At 39.7% G+C, this 17,686-nt stretch overlaps 1 protein-coding gene across 1 annotated transcript in view; it reads right to left on the bottom strand.

Moving 5' to 3' along the window:
• The window catches only part of ALG5 (ALG5 dolichyl-phosphate beta-glucosyltransferase), a 593,309-nt gene that overhangs the window by 287,790 nt on the left and 287,833 nt on the right, over positions 1-17,686 (bottom strand). Inside the window, exon 7 of the mRNA XM_044073307.1 lies at positions 5,749-5,808. Coding sequence (XP_043929242.1) covers positions 5,749-5,808 — 60 coding nt within the window. The remainder of the gene's footprint in view (positions 1-5,748; positions 5,809-17,686) is intronic.

Below are 17,686 nucleotides of genomic sequence, written 5' to 3'. Positions count from 1 at the left end.
ATAGGAAGCTGGACTACTTGAGTGCTTCAGTGATGAACAGGGTATTGGCTTACTAAAAATCATGATCAAACATTATACGCTGCAGATTACTGATTTATCGAATGAAGTTAAAGAACTGAACGGGGAAATTCTTTCTAGTACTGAATTTCCTCGTTATAAATATGACTATGATAGATCTTTTGCAACTATTGATCAGCTTTTGGTAAGACTAAAAGCTAATAAAAATAAGAAAATGGCAAGGGACCGACTTGCTTATAAGAACAATATAGCCTACCCTAAACCACCTTTATCCCAAACCAACACGAGGGTGGCAAGTACAACGCATGTAAGGGATGAAAACATAGAGACTGACGACTTGAATTACAACAACAGAGAGACTGATTCTAATCCTACTGGAAGAAATAACTCAGAATCTGGTGGAAACACTTGGTCTAACCGTCTAAGGAGAAATAAAGAGAGAGATGGTAACAACCCTAATTACTATGATCAAGAAGACAACTTTACTTATGCCTACCAAGGAGCCATTCCCAAAAAGACTTTCTACAACCAAAATAACCAAAAAAACAACCAGCGCCCCTTGACCAAACCGAGGAGATAACTAACGGGGCTGAATTTCCTACGATTATCACTAACAAAACAGGGGACTTTAAAATATATAACTATTCCAGCTTAGATATAGAACCCTGCTTCGTAGAGCTTTTGGCTAAAGGCTATACATTTATACCTAACCAACATATGGACCTTGTTGAGAGCATTAAAGATTTGAAACTGTTCGTAAGGAAACTCAACTTACAGTTGCTTTTAGGGAAATCTGAGCACGAGACTTCAACTTATTACATCCCGAGTGACTACAACCCCCCCTTGGACCCAACCCTCCAGATATTCGAAGACATGATGGAACTTGATTTGAGGGCTCTATCTAACAAGGAAAACAAAGTCTTCAATAACAACAAAAACTACAGGAAACCTAATACCACTACTGAAGAAAAAGATTTCCTTAACTTATTTAGAAACCTCAATGTGAGGGCTATTAAACCTGACAAGGGAGGGGGACTTGCCCTCTTTGATCAATGTGATTATATTTCTAGAGTGTCTAAAATGTTTGATAATGATACCTACTCAAAAGTCAGTGTAAATGAAATGAATCGTGCACATAGACTAGTGAAGAGCTACTTTAGTGATCTTTTCATCGAGGGGTATATAGATATAGATATGTACAACTACATCAAAAGTGAATGGCCTAGAATTCCTGTATTTTTTGCCACTCCAAAAATACACAAAGACCTTCATAACCCGCCCTTTAGGCCTTTGATCGATGGAAGAAACTCTTTCACTTACGCAAGCGCTAAACTAGTTGATAACATCCTGAAAAAATACTTAGGTAATGAAACCCATATTAGTAAAGACTCGTGGGCCTTCCTGACTAAAATGAATGATATTGAATTCAATGAGGAATTCAATTTCCTTACTGTAGATGTAGTCGACTTATATACTGTTATACCCCACGATATAGGTCTCGAATGGGTCAACTTATATTTGGTGAAAAAGGGCGCTCCATCTAATGAAGTCTATCTAGTTACATCTCTGCTTGACATAATCTTGACGAACAACTTCTTTCTTTTTGACAAAGACTACTACCTGCAGAAATGCGGAGTAGCCATGGGATCCCCAGTAGGAGCCAGTTTTGCAAACACAGTTATGGCCTACTGGGAGAATGAATATATCTTGAATTCAGACCAACTTGTAGACAATATCAAATACTATACTAGATTCCTAGATGACATCTTTATATGCCTGAAAGGGAACAAAAATATAGGAACAGATCTAGTCGATTACATGAATAACACGAGTTTCCTTAGATTCACCTTTGATTTTCAGGAGATTGTAATCAACTACCTTGACATTGAGTTAACAAAAGATATAGTAAACAAACAGTTTTCAGCAAAGATATACAGGAAGGCTACTTATAGTAATTCCTTCCTACATTTCTCGAGTCTACATCCCTATTGTCAAAAGAAAGCTATTGTTAAGGGACAAGCAATTAGAGTAGCCCGAATGGTAACAAGAGATGATGATTTCATGACGGAATGTGGATTCATTGAGGACATGTTCCACCACAGAGGGTACCCTAGAGTATTCCTAAATGATATTTTTGATGAAGTCAAAATGAAGAGAGCCAATGGGACTATTGGCCCTTTATTAAAGGTAAAGAACACCTATAGTAATCAAGGGGATAATACTGCCAGGATGGGCCAAATTGATGAGGAGATTAATAACAGGAATGTGGCCCTTGACTACTATGAGTCTGACCCAGGAGTAATCAAGGCCACTAACAGCAACCCAGGGGAGACTCCTAGATTCATTACAACTTTCAGTCTAGAAAGTAACATGATAAGAAGTATAATGGACAAAAACTGGGCTATATTTTCATATGATAAAAGATGTTCCCTAATTTCTAGTACTCCCCCTAAAACAACATATAGAAGGGGGAAAAATTTAAAAGCACTTTTAGAAAGACGAGGACAAAATACTAAAGAAAAAGGGACCTTTTGCTGCGGTTGCTGTAAATATTGTAAATATATCAAGAAGGGGAATAAACATGTGATCAATAATAAGACCTACACCCTGAATGTCAAACTGGACTGCAATTCTAGAATGGTGGTATACGGAGCTTTATGCTCTATATGTACATGTTTTTATATAGGTAAGACAGAAAGGAGGCTGCGAGATAGGATATATGAGCATGTCAATGCTATCTCAAATATGAAATTAGACAATGCCTTGAGTAAACATATTTCTGCCTTTCCTGACCATAGTTTTAAATTTGTGGGTCTTGATCAAATCAAACCCGATAGCAGAAGGGGACCATTTAACTTACTACTTGAAGAACACGAATTATCGTGGCAGTTCAGAACGAACGCCTTTATGGAACCTGGATTAAATGACCATTGTAATATCTTATGTCTTCTAAAACTTAAAAGTTTGATCAGATAACACTTACTTATTTATTTACGCTTATAATTATTTATTTATTTTCTAAATTATTTATTAATAGGGATACCATAAGACTATCTCATTTTAAGATGGTTAGAATGGTATTAAATAAGTGGATTATGTTGACAATATTAACAAAATTAACAACTTTATAAAAATTATGAGCTTAAACATTTCCAATAAAGAAATTGGACTTTATTTTACCTATTTAATTCTATTATTAATTTTATTTTTATTACAGTACCCTTTAAAGTTAAGAATTAATTAATTGGTTTGACACCAGGAAAATATATTGCTTTTATATACATAAGATCTAGTATCTATTCTTTGGGTAGATTTATCAAATAGTAAAAAAGATAGATCAATTTCTACTTTAAGGTCAATACACAAGGCTAGACCTAATAAAGTTCATATTTTGGGCTTTTCATTGAACATATTCATGCACAAATCTCACAAATGTTAGATCAGGGCAGGAACGATAAAAACCCACAGTCCCTGCTAAGAGCTAAATACATACTATTTAGAAGCTGAAAAGTAGGATCGCCCTTTTAAATTTCAAGGGCGGACTGCTCACTCAGTAATAGAACCAATTAAACTAATTGAGCTTTAATTATTTGATTTATGGAAGTGTGTGCAATATATAAGCTGGAGGCTGGTACTTACACTTTATCTGAAGAAGTCACCCTATTTAGGATGACGAAAAGCGCTTAATGCTACCTGTGGATTTTTAACTTTGTATTTGCGGATTTTACTGAATAAATTTAAGAACTGGTTTTTACACAACAACGAGCCTGGTTTTCTTTGGTCGGAGGCTTCTTTCTTTTGGTTTACTAGTTTTTGGAAAGTTTCATCAAGTTTTCGGTGCTTCAGTGATGGTCTCTGGCATGAAAGGCTGGTTAAGCTGTAGGGTTGCTAAGGGCACAGGGTGCATACATTTGAGAGAAAACTAGGACAGTTCAGCTGCAGAAGCAGTTACACTATCAAATGCATTATGTAGCAAAAAAATACATTAGACAGGGAGCTATGCACATATTAAACGATTATGCAGCACATTAAATACAGAAAAAGATAAAACACCACTTGTGTATAAAAACTCAGCCATGATAATGGTAATAATCCATTGTATTTCTCAACACAAGAGAAACTGAATTGTACATCAGAATGTCAGCTGCATGCCACATTTTATCAGTGCCCTCGTTTACAATGCAAATGGTACAAAGTTTATTTAATCTAATCTCTGGTGTAATGCAGTCAGAACTGCATGTCATTCACAAGGCCTCTTTAGGTTCAGAATCTAAATGCTTATTAAAGAGTTTCATGAATACTATGAAGTAAAAGTACATCTTCAAATGATGCAGTAAAACTGTATCACTCTTACATACTGAGCAACTTTTAAACTTTTTCAGTCTGTTACTGTTCAGACAAACATACTAGCTGCTAAGAGACATACTACTACCTCAATGGCTGTTTAACTGAGGGCTGCAGAGAGACTGATCTTACCCTCAGCTGTTGTGCAGATGGTTACCAATAGGCACAGTCTCTTCCATAAAGGTTACAGCTATTGTAGTCAGTCTTTCAGAAAGACATTCTGCAAGTTCATAGGCAAGTTATTATTACAGCTGCCCTTGTGGGCCATTTTAAGCTTTGCCAGTTTTCCCTTTTTGTGCCTGAATTAACCTGTTGCATTTGGTGTTGGACTGGCCTTACCCATCCAATGGTCAATGATTATATATTACCCCTAGTAAGATTAACTGGGATCATACGACAGATATTTGAGGGCAGCCATGGATGGGATAAAACATTTTGGAGCTGCCTCTGTCCATCAGTAGCACAGAAGGTAGTTCTGGGCTAAATATTCTGTTTCTCATCCATAAATCCAAGCTGCACATGAAAATGGACAGGGATGAACTTTGTTTTGCATGGATGGGGAGTCTGTTCCAGAGCAGTGGTATCTTCTGTGAGATAAACCTCTCTCTCAAAGCCATTCTGCTGATGTTGTAGAAGAGGTTTAGATTCCTAGACAGAGTATTTCTAATGCCATTTGATTTGTTACTGTGAAAAAAATCCATCAATATTGGGTCGGAGGATGCCTTGTATGCCAGACACAGGCCACCCCTTAGCAGTCTGTAGGAAACGGAGTACAGTGACAGGGCTTTGAGTTGCTTCATGTTATTTAGACCTTGCATTTTTTTAGTAAGCTACCTCTGTGGACATTCAAGTTGTTTCAAGTATCTGGACAGACACATGCCAGAGGGGGAATTATACTCAATGAGTGGCCTAATGAGGGCTGAATAAAGAAAGGGACAATGACAGCCCTATATACAATCTCCTTGTTTACAAGCTGTGCAGATTAGAAGGGTTTTCTTACAACAATGAATGCAAGTTGGCTGAAAGTCAAGTCACTGTTAGTGACTTTTGTTTGGTACCATAAAAGTGAAAAAGCTGTACTTAACATAAAGACACAAGGATATGAAATGCTACAATAAACGGCTATCGCATTAACCATTTACCAAGTTGCAGTGCTAATGATATTAAAGTTTGTGTTTTACTTTGCTTTGTATTTTAATATCACTGCATACATACATTAGAATTGTTTTGCCTTTGATTTGTAAATAATAATAAATTCATTTAGACTCAGCATGACATTTTGCTTAGCATTTTGTATGGGGTTTTTTTCCACTTGGGTATTGTCTAAAAATGGGCCTGCCCCAGTATGGTGAACCTGGTTATCAAAACATAAACAAATAAATTTACCTGAGCAACTGACTCTTTCTCTAAATGCGCACGGGAGCCGCATGAGATGGCCATATTGTCCTGAAACATAAACAAAAAAAGTACGTTCAAAGATAGTTATCACTGTTAGTTTTCATTATGAACAATGTTAAAGCTCAGCAGATTTACACAAATGCTACTAATATTGTTTCTCTCAAAATGTTCTTTAGTACACTTGACAAGCACATAGAATGCAGAGGGGGTCCAAAGTTCTCCATAATGCACAATTTAAGTGAAAGGATAGATGGGCCTTTCCTCACAGATGAGACCAAAGGGGTCATGGTCAATTATTTTCATCTATGTACATCCATGTGAACAGAAGGATGACCTTTCCTCACAAAGGAAGCAAGAGTTGTCATGTCCAGATTCTTTCATTCTGCTGTCTCTTGGGGACAATGCAAATATTCTACCTGCAGTTTCAGCACCTCTACTATGCTAAACAAAAGATGCCTACGAAGAATCCCTAGATTTGCTGGCCACCACATTGCTAAAGTCCAGCAATGTATGTTAACACTGGATAAGAATTCAAACACCATACTTTTGTCTTTCAACTGCCCCTTGTATATAAACTCCTCTATACCGTTAACCACTGCCTCACTGCATGATGCCCACTGTATGCAGATATTCACCATGTGGACTGGGGACCACAGAAGGATGTCTTCTTGGCATACCAAAAATTAAAATATATATCAATTTATAACTTAAGACTTCTCAGCCTACTTGAATAAACCCTGCAACAAACTACTGAGCACATTTAGGTGTACAACTTACAGGAAACCATTTTAAGATCCTGCTAAAAGAAAATTATGTACAAAGCTAGATATGCAAGTGTGCAGTATGAGAACTGCTTAAAGAGGTAATCTGCAAATTCCAGCTTTATACTCCACTGTGCTGAACTGTAATCTTTTTCCCCAACATGTGGTGATACTAATGTCCTTAATATTTTATTTTTTTACACCAACAATACGCTGCTACTTAGCCTTTTTGTGTCACTGCTAAACAGTAGCAGTATTTTGTCTGTTTATCTGTCAAGGTTTGTCTGTAGACCGAGCAGAGGTGGCTAGAGATCTCCCAGTATAAAACCAAAAATTTGTTAAGAAAGTCAGTAAAATTATCAGCTTAGGTAAAATTCAATTACTATCTAGTAATAACATTACCTGGATGCTGACAAAGAAGACATTTAGAAAAAGTAAGAAAAAATCAACCAGCAAAGAAGGAAAAAGGTCTGGCTGGGAAGAAACTCATAGCTCATCAAAAAACAGTTCAAGCTACTCGAGGGCTCCCAGTCATTTAGAGGAAAACATATTTTAAAAAGTGAGACACTGCAGAAACAATCAAATGACAAAAGTCTGGAAAGAATACAAGAAGCTTTTAAAAAGCAGTTCCATTAAAAAATAAAACTGGAAAAATCAGAATTCAAATGAAGGAAAATACTTACTGAACTTGAGGCTTCTTGAGAATAACTACTTCAAAAAATCACAAATTGAAAGACACAGTATGCACAGAAAACCTGTGATTTTTTTGCTATACCAGAGAAACTGGAAGGAACAGACCCTTAATTTTATGAAAGTGCAAAATAAGCAGTTCCATTAATTGGCACATTGTACCTTCGCCAGTTAAGCAGTTTGGTTAACAGAAAACTCGGTTACAATATTTTAAACAGAAGTGGGACTGGTTCTAAGACTGCCCCTCTTTCCATTTGGCTAAGTAGGAATTCCTCGTGACACGTTCTCTAGCCTCCTGAAGTATGTTAAGCACATCCTTACAGAACTCCTGCCTGAAGGACATGAGAAGTAAATCATCCAGACAGTAACTTGAGGTGTCTCTAGGCTGGGATGAATTAGGCTCCCTTCTATCCTGAGCTATGAGGTCTATTTTCAAAGGCAGCATACAAGGTTTTACTATGTACATCTGAATGAGGAAAGAGAAAGTGTTATCTGGGCCAAAAAGGTCCAATAAAGAGTCTCCCTAGCCCCTTCCTGCCTTGCTTTCTGCATCACATTGGGGAAAAGGAAGATTGGAGAGAATGTCTAGAGAAAAAAATGCTGATTTGAAGGAGAAGACATCCATTGTCCAAGCTTCTTTGTCTGGGGTTCTGGATCATAATGTCCTAAGCCCTTTGTTGTTCGGAGAGGTAGGAATCTGACTGGATTAGTTTATCTGCCATGGAGTTCAACTGAGATAGGATGTAGACTGCCCTTATGGTAAGCTGGTATACAAGGCGGTCTTTTAAGAATTCACTGCCAGCATGCACAAGGGGTAAAAATAAGCCCCCCCCCCTATTTGTTAACATACAGCATTGCTCGTACCTGCAACACTACTATCTTCCAGAAGGATGCGAAGGCTCTGAATTGCCTATATCAGGGCCATTATCGTCTTTACATTTATATATGTCTTCCTTTGAGCTGCATCCCAAAACCCTTGTACTTTAGGCCTTCTGAGTATGTCCTTGCCCTCCAAGCTAGGGTTGAAGTCTTCATGGTTAGCATTTATGGAATTCTTGTATGAAGGGCACCCCTTGATTCAATCTGATCCAAGTGGACCACCATTCTAGCTCTTTGAAGATACAAAGTAGCACAGACATCATCTCCTTCAAGGAAAAGTTTGCTCTGGGCATTTCCCAGGTACCACTGAAGGTTTCTCATGTGCAGTTTGGGCAAGGATATAATCGGAACTGTGGAGACAATGAATCCTAGTGCCCTAAGGAATTCCCTGGATGTAACTATTATTTCCCAAAAAACAAAAACAGATCCTTATCTAGGGAGTGCACTAAAAAGCTGCACTTTGACATCCTTTGCCAGGGACTGTATCCTAAGCTAGGAATAACTCCTTGTCACTGACCACATTGCTTTGGCCAGTTTGCCATCACAATTTTGAAGGTTCAGTTATGAAAATCGCGTAGCCGAAAGTACATTTTCTAAGTTTCACAATGCCGAACTGGAATAATATGAAATCCTAATAACGAAAGCAAAGCCTGATTTGTTATTATGAGTTTGGCATTGTGAAGGGAGATCTCTGTACAGTGAGGATCAGGAAATTGACCTCTTTCCTCACTGTAGTGCGATCTCAGAGTTGGTATATGTAACTTTCAGGGAGTGAGGGGAGGCGCAGATCCACACATGGAGGGTGCAGGGGGCTTGACCCATGCTAAAACATAAAAGGATACAAGGACTTTCAAAACCGGACGTTTGGCATGTCGAATGTCATTCGTCAGGTTACCGACGTTCGACATTTAGGCTAAATTTTGTTTTCAGAATTTTGGTTTGTTCTTTTGACAGAAATTTATTTTGCCTTCGATATTTTGATGGTAAATTGCTTTGGCTTCTGCATAACAGCACTTAGAGTGGCTAACCACTGGACATTACAGTAATAAAAGGAAAGGAAGAAGTCTTCAGAGTCGAGTGCCGCAAAAAGGCATTATTTACAATAACACAAATTGAGCGCTTTCGTCCACAGGTAACAGGACTTCTTCAGAACAATCCAAGTTGCAACAGACTGAATTTTTATACCTGTGGGTGGCAGCCTCAAATGATTAATGACATCATCACCTAATTAACTGTTCAACCCCTCCCTAGCACAAACAAGTGTCTACTTTAAAAACTTTTTAAAAACTAGTCAAGACAACATAAAACATTTTCATTTGAAATAATGTGTTGGCAGTTCACAATAACATCATGCAACTATAAAACCTCTCTAAAACAAAATAATTTGTCTTTCAACTGTTTAAGCACTGTGAACAGAAAAAATATTTTCAGATCATTGGTGATTGTCTCATTCAAAATAGTTAAGATGCCTTCAATCTAAGTAAGCTAGAGATGGAAACAGTCATTGAGTCCTGGGGGTTGAGTGGCATTGGTTTTAAGGTGCCTCTTCAATTCTAGGAATTCAAGGTAGTCATCCAGAGGATCACCTCATTTCCCTAGTTTCCCTGGTCAATAACAGTAAATTTAAATGCGTGCCCCACATTTCCTTTGACACGTTTGGCCAAGGTGTTGTGTTCATCCCCCTTTCTAATGTCATACTGATGCTCAGACTCTGCCTGAAGGTTCTCTTAGTTTTCCCAATATAGAATACAGAGCAATGTGAGCAAAGAGCTAAATAAATCATTCCCCTACTGTTACACGTAAATCTATTTCGGAAATAAATCTTTCCAAAACCGGGCACTGTGACAAAGGGCCCTTCCACCATGAACTGACAATAGTTGCAGCTCCCACATCTAGCCATCTTCCCCATTTTAGTAAAATCCGATCCTTCCAGTAACACCTTAAAGCAAGGGGCTTTTTTATAGACCACCCTGGGTTTTGGTCCTACTAACTCATGGTGATCACTATCAACAGTAAAAACAGACCGGCTTCTTTCTACTATTTCTTTAAGGCTGCCAAATTGGTTGGTAAAGGGCAGTACCAACCCATGCTCGAAGCCCCCAAATACACACACATCTCTACTTTATCCATTTCCAACCATGGGATTGGTCCCTTGCCCCTTCACTAGAAGTGGAAAAAAATTGTCCCGATGTCCTTTTTCTGGTTACCTCTCTGAAAATGTTAATCAAAAACCCATCTAGGTTTTTAGTTATGGAGGAGTGATAAAACATTAATAAGTGTACAGATGTGAGATGCAAATTATAATCATTTAAAATCTAGGCACTTGAATGAGTTAGTGCAGAAATATGGAGACCAAATGGCAGAAAATCCAGGCTTACATATACTAAGTCCAAGGCTGCTGTTTCCTCACAATATTCCCTTTACTGTGAGGAATGGTGATCTTGAAGTTGTTATATACAAATTTGGGTGGTGTGGGGGTGCAGTGGGGTTGTCCCCCGCAAAAAAAGGAAATGTAAAGGAAAAGAGCAAAGTTCGATATTCACGCTTCTGTAGCTTTGGTGTGTTTTTCTTTTTTAGGATTTCGGCACTTACTCAAATCGAGTGTTGAGATTTAAATACAAACATTATGATATAGCAGTCCCTACCCGCAACAAATATAACAAAAAGTTTAAAAACAAACGCCTGTAGTGGAATATCTGTATAAATAATTTATTTAACAAGAGAAGGAAACTGCTGAATTCTTACAAGCGGTTTCATTCTACCTACGTTAAGAGCACACACTATTAAGGAGCCTAAGGAACTATTAGGAAACTGAAATCTGAGTATCAAAACAGCCACTAAAAGCAAAAACAACTGCAAATCGTTCTTTAACTATGTTAGGAAGTTAAGAACTAGCACCCAAAAGTGTTCAGAGCTAGTCCTCAATAATACACTCTGGCCCAAAGGAAATGGCTAATATCCTAGCTAACAGATTTAGTGCAAACTTTACTCCACTACAGTTATGGCCGTCCCACAGGTTCCACAATCTCAGCCACCCCTTTTAATTAGTATGGAACAAGTCCTCTCAGCTTTCTCAAAAACTAAGAATATTTTATCCATGGGTCCTGACAACATACCAGGCTGCCTGATAATCAGTGCCAAATATGGCACTTCTAACACCCTACTTAAGCTCTTCAATCTAAGCATCTCCACCGGGTACATTCCTGAAGCCTAGAAAACAGCGATTGTAATGCCATTACACAAGGGTGGTCCAAACACGGACCCTAGTAACTATAAATCCATTAGTCTCACTAGTTTCATATGTAAAGCCATGGGCTGCATTATCTCAGACTTCATTAATCTGGACATTGAAAATTTCTCAACCCTGGACCCTCATCAATTTGGCTTTACCAAAGGAAGATCCCACCCCTTTAACTGCATTAACTTCTTTGAAAAAGTAACCAAAGCAATGGATACTGGTTATGCAGTGTATGCAGCATATCTAGACCTGGCCAAGGCCTTTGACCAGTTACCACTGGTGTAGCACAGAGTACAGTTTTTCCTATTTAGCATGTATTTTTCAGACCTTCAGGCCAGCACTTCTGGCCTATGTTAAGCAGGTTTGCAAATGACTGTAAATTGGGTGTTATTTGATCTTCAACTGATTCACAATTGCTCCAACATGACTAAGACCATGTTAATTGGTGCAAGGACAATAGTGTTGAATTAAATGTAAAAAAAATGTAGCATAGTTAATTTTGTTAAACAAAAGGGTTTCAGTTACTGTATAGGAGATGCAAGTCCTCCAATCAGACACCATTGTAGATCCAAAGAAGTCTTAACTCACCTTTACTCATATATTATCAGACCCATTATTGAATATAGTGTACCATTTGGCATGTATCTATGTAAACATATCACACAACTTGAGAGACCTCAGAGATTCATAACTAAAAAGGTCAGTGGCCTGAAAACTCTTTCAGGAAAAACTGGCAGCCCTTTCTCTGTACTCCATCGCTTTTGGACTCTTCCGTGGAGAGGGAGATCTGTCTAGCCTTTTGTGCCATGAAAGATCCAACCCTATTTGATCTCTCATTCCTTCACAGAGCTAATGGTACAGCAATATACTCTGTTAAAGGAATTAAACTTTCATCAGCAGATAAACAAGACACACTGGCATGATAGATTCATATCGCAATGTATCTCTCAACTCTGAGACAAATTTCCACCATATGTCAAGCACAGTAGCACTCTTGCCATCTTCAAGGTAAACCTGGACAATGTGATGGGCAGCCTCAAATTCTCTCCCAGTCTTATCTTGCCACGCCCTCCTAGAGGCTAGAGGGAAATTTTGAAAAGGGTTTTTTGCTGTGCTTGAAATGGTCTGCAGACAGATTGCCTAGTACTTAACTATGAACCTATGAACTGTACGAGTGCAAAAAAAAAAAAAAAAAAAAAAAAAAAAAAATTCAAAAAAATGTTTTAACATCATGATCTAGGCATACAACATCAGGGGGCTACAGTTCCATTAACAACAAGATAACCTGATTAAGGTGAGACACACAAAATATAAGAAATGGAAAAGAGGTCAAACTACAACTTTAAAAACTGAAATAAACAAGATGGATAAACAAATTAGGCATATTGCGAGACAAGATCTAGAAAAATTTGAAGAAAATTTGTATAAAGATACTGAGCATAATAGGAAACCATTTTATAGATGCGCAAGATGTGGAAGGAGTAAAGACATACAAACTGTGTGTAGATTCTAAAATGTATTCTCAGACACAACCGAGTATAGATATACTTAGAAAATCTTAGGTAAAACAGTTTGGATCCACAAAGGGGGTGAAATGTTGTTCTACTAATATCCAGGTAACCTTGGATACTGGAATCAAAACAGATTACATTGAAAAAGGACTGCGCAAACTGGATCCGAGCAAAGCATTAGGAGGAGACATAATAAGTAATAATGATCTGAGAACACTTCAGCAAGAACTTTTAGTATCACAACATCTATTTATTTACCAGGTCATACAAACATGGGGAGATTCCTCAGGATTGGAGACATGCGCTTATTCAACTTTTCAGTTGCTTACTAAACTTGCCCCCTTAAGCCTACTTTCATGCTATGGAAAAATAATGGAGAAGTTAATATTGAAGAAGTTATTGTCAAAACTGGAAAGGCTAGGACTTAAACCATACATCAGCATGCATATGTTGAAAACAGATGTACTACCACCTGTAACATGATGTTCTATAACAATATAACAGCAGCTATGAATGAAAAAATTGTGCTGTGATGTATTTTATACAGATTCAGCATTTGACAGTGTCATATACAAAACACTGGTTAATAAATTACAACTAGGTATCGATTTACTCTTGATAAAATGGGTAGCTGCATGGCTTACAAATAGGAGATGGCAAGTATCATACAGCAATTGGACAGGTGAAATTCTTGGTTACAGTCAGGGTGTCCTACAGAGCTCTGTCCAAGGCCCTTACTTAAGACTGTATCTTTCAGACGCATCTTTTTTATCTGAGGTGTTCTACAGTCTGTATGCAGATAACTTGAAATTGGGTAAACTGATTTCATGCGTTACAGATAAGGGCATGTCTGCAAAAGAACTTGACTAAATTGACCATTAGGGCACAGGAGAATAATTTGCTGAAAAAGACATCAAAAACTAGGCATATGAGAGTTGGGAGGCATAAACTGAAAGGTGAGTATTTAATACAGTACACAATGATTGAAACTGTAGACTCATTTAAGGACCTGGGTATATGGGTAGATTCAGCTTTGATTTTTTCTAATTATATCAAACAATTGGTTAAGGATAGTTTTAGAGCTATGAATTGTATAAAATGATTTATAAGTTCTAGGAAATCAGAAAAGATGGTCATTGTTTGATAATTACATTAGACTCAAACTTGAATATGGAACAACAATATGGAATCCTTATAAGAAAACAAGTATGATTAACCTGGAAAGAGTACAACAGAAATACACCAAGAGCATCCATGGATGTGAAAATTTAAGTTATTATGAAAGACTAAAATATCTGAACTTGTACACCATCTCATAGATATTTAAGAGGACAGCTTATTCCGGTATATAGGGCATTTACCGACAACCATCTCTGGGAATGTTTGGGGTTATCAAAAGGCAGTAGAGAATCATCAGATAACCGATGTAGAAGACTCTTGGAACAATCTCATGTTGATCAGGATCGAATGTAGCAATGGTTAAAAAGAGGTGAACTTAAACCAAAAGATGAAAGGTTAATATGAGCGGCCCGAGATGGTAGACTACATACATGTTAGTTTACAAAGTCCATTGAACATGTGGGAGAAACAGACAAATGTATGCTTTGTAAAACAGAATTGGAAACAGTTGCACATCTTGTTTCTGGTTGTGATATACTAATGGCATAAGGACTGTATAATGAAACTCATAATAATGTGGCAAGACTGCTGCATTGGGGATTGTGCAAACATTATAATACTGAAGTAGCTGAAAAACACTAGTGATGTGGAGTCACCCACTTTGATAGTGTGGGTCTGGTTTGTGAGCTGGTTGGCAACCCATCTTAGAACAAAGGGGTTTACATTCAGTTTGCTAAGTTTATCGGTAATTCCCTGAGTGTGGTATTGTGTCAAAAGCCTTTACCAAGCTGAGCTATGCTGTGCGCACAGATTTGCCCTCAATGGCCGTGGTCACATTTTTGAAGAAATCCACCAGATTTAGCAGGCATGATGTGCCTTTGATGAAGCCAAACTGGGTTGGATCCAGGGTTTGGAGGCTGCTTACATCTTTATTTATAAGGTTCATAATGATATGTTCCATGGCCGTACAGATGAGGCTGGTCAGAGTTATGGGTCTGTAATTCCCTGGGTCTGTTGCTAGGAGGGTAATAACTGTTGCTGTTCTCCATTCAGCAGGAACAATGCCAGTGGTTAGGCTATAAATGAAAAGGGTACTTAATGGTGATGCTAGTTCATGTTTTAGTCTGTTTAGAAGACAGCCTGGGTCCAATAGAGGTTGTTTTTTTGCCTTGGACAAGGCTTTAATGACCTGCTCTTCAGATATGTAGGGTGTGGGGAAATTTGGGGGAAGGTTTGTCATAGGTCTGGAAGGAACAAGGGAGTGAAGGTTTGGCCACATCTATCTGCTAGCAGGTTTGCTATCTCTGTGGGGTCAGTGTGTGATACTGTTGGTGACTATTTCTGCACATGTTTGTGTCCTACCTTTTAGGCTACGTACATAGCTGTAAAAGAAGGTCGGCAGGAGGGGACACCCAAGAGGTAGACGGGCCGGCCTCAAATGCCTCCAAGAACACAGACTCGTCTGAGGAGGCCTTGGAGGCAGACCACCCCCCCCTGATCCTTAACATTTCCATAATGTCTCCAAAGGAGACATCTTCTGGGGGTGATCTTGGGGAGCCCTCCCCTTCCTCCAAGTCCGTGTCTTCAGTAATAGACTCAGGGGAGTCCACGTGCCTCCTCTTACACTTATGCTTACGAGGCACTTCCTCGGGGGGACTGTCCGAGGAGTCCTCGCCAGCAACCAGTTGTTCAAAAGGAACCACTTGGGACATTGAGGCGGGCTGTCCCTGAGACCGGCTGATGGGAGCCTGGCCCAGCTGCAAGGGAGTGCGGGATGGAGCCGAGACAGGGACCGGGGGTCCGGATGTCCTCGACAGAACCCTCTCCACAACGTCGAAGGCCGAGGGGGAGCCGACTTCTCTAAGCCCCGAGAGCCGACCCCCACTCGGATCTGACGAATGGATCAGAACCGGAGCCGAGACCGTCGGATCCGAGAGACCGGTGCGCTCCGACCTAGCCGGAGTCGAAGAGACACCGGCTCCCTCGGATCTGAGGCTAGGCCCAAGGTTCAGAGAGGTCGGGTCCAAAGTACCCGAAGCACTCAAGGGAGGGATCGGATCCAAGGAGCGCTGACCAGTCGGATCCGACCCACCCCCGGGTCCAACGCTGCCCGGCTCCGAAAGCTCCGAACCCGGGAGTCGGGTCGGAGAAGGAGCTATGGGGGTGAAAAAAGGGGTCGAGGCCCCTCCCGGATTGGGGGGGGGGCAGGAGCACTCCCATCTGCATCTGGGCCTGGATGAATCGCCTCATCATCCGGTCCATATCAGCGTCCGACATAGAAAAGGTTGACCTCGACGAGGCCACCGAGGCAGATCTAGAGTGTCGCCTCGATGACCTCGACAAAGGTCTAGTCTCCACCTCCTCGGGTCCGGGAGAGAACCGAGGGGATCGGAGCCGAGGAGGAGGAGATTTAGAAGCCAGAGGGGAGGCACGCTTAGGCGTGGGGGCCGAGACAGAGGCCTCAGCCCGCCGCTTATGGTGCCCCTCCCTGTGCCTCTCCTTTTCCCTCCTGGTCTCCCTATCCTCCGGTTTCTTGGCGGGAGATTGAGTCCCTGCCGGAGGAAGGGAGACCGAAGTAGCCACTAGTGTAGCAGGGGCCAAGGCCAAAGCCGATTCAGGAGGGAGAAGTCCCGCCAGAACCAATTTCGACCTCCGCTCCCTTAAAACCCAGGGGTTGAACCCTGCACAAATGGTACAACCAGATGAAAGGTGTTCAACCCCCAGGCATTTAACGCACCGAGTGTGGCCATCAGCCGGGGAAAGCTTATGGCCAAACTCGGTACATTTAGAAAATATAGCCTTGGGGGCTTCAGACAAGGCTACGCCCTAACAGGCCCTAAAAAAAAAACACACACACAACTAACACACACTAACGAACACCCGAGAAAGGTTAACTAAAAGAAGGGAGGAAAGCCTAATCAAACACACACTAATTTCTGCTAAAGTATAAAAAGGAAATATAGTCAAAAATATTTCACCAAATCTCTTTGCTATGGAGCTCAAAAAATCCCGTCATCTACTGAACGTGACAAACGAAATCTGGGGTCAGTCAGGGCTTAGCAGGGGATTATGGGTAAAGGGAGGAGCTAGGAGCTCGGATCCTAAAGCTTATGAATTGCCGGCTCGGATCCGATGTTGGATCCGAATCCCACAGGTTGCAGACAAATGAAGTCTTCCTACTTCAGATTAATGTTTAACAGCAGAAAAACAGCAGTGAGACACTAAAAAACATTTAAAACTGAAGAAAATCAGGAAAAGATTCTAAAGAATGTTTTAAATAGCTAACAAATCAGTTATTTTAACACTACTTGGTGGGAAAACCAGAACAAGCAGAACAGATTGGTTTGCAACAGTGAAAAGTACCAAGTACGCGGTAGGCAATAAAAAATACAGCAAATAATACAAATAAGCAAAAAAACTGGCAACTTAACGTTTTTGGGAAGCTAAGAAGACTCTAATCATCAGGTATCGCAGCTCAAAGTTGTGGCTGGTAGCCCACCTCAGCTCTCTTTGCTGCATCAATCTTCTTAAAGCACTCTAGTTTATGCCTACTTCCCAAAACATATGCTGCTTGAACTTATTACTATGAACTGTTACACCTGATGTACTAAAAAACAATTACGTGTTTAAAGTTCTGTTTACCTTACTGAACAGAAATAAAATCAGTCAATTAAAAATCCAATACTATGTGATCAAGAGGAATTAAGAGAACATATATCTGCACACAC

This window comes from Protopterus annectens, chromosome 5.part1 (genome assembly GCF_019279795.1).
Source record: "Protopterus annectens isolate FY-2018-M chromosome 5.part1, PAN1.0, whole genome shotgun sequence".
In the NCBI taxonomy this organism is placed as follows: domain Eukaryota; kingdom Metazoa; phylum Chordata; order Ceratodontiformes; family Protopteridae; genus Protopterus; species Protopterus annectens.
The sequence above is the reverse complement of the archived record's forward strand: the minus strand, read 5'-3'. Positions and strand labels throughout refer to the sequence as shown.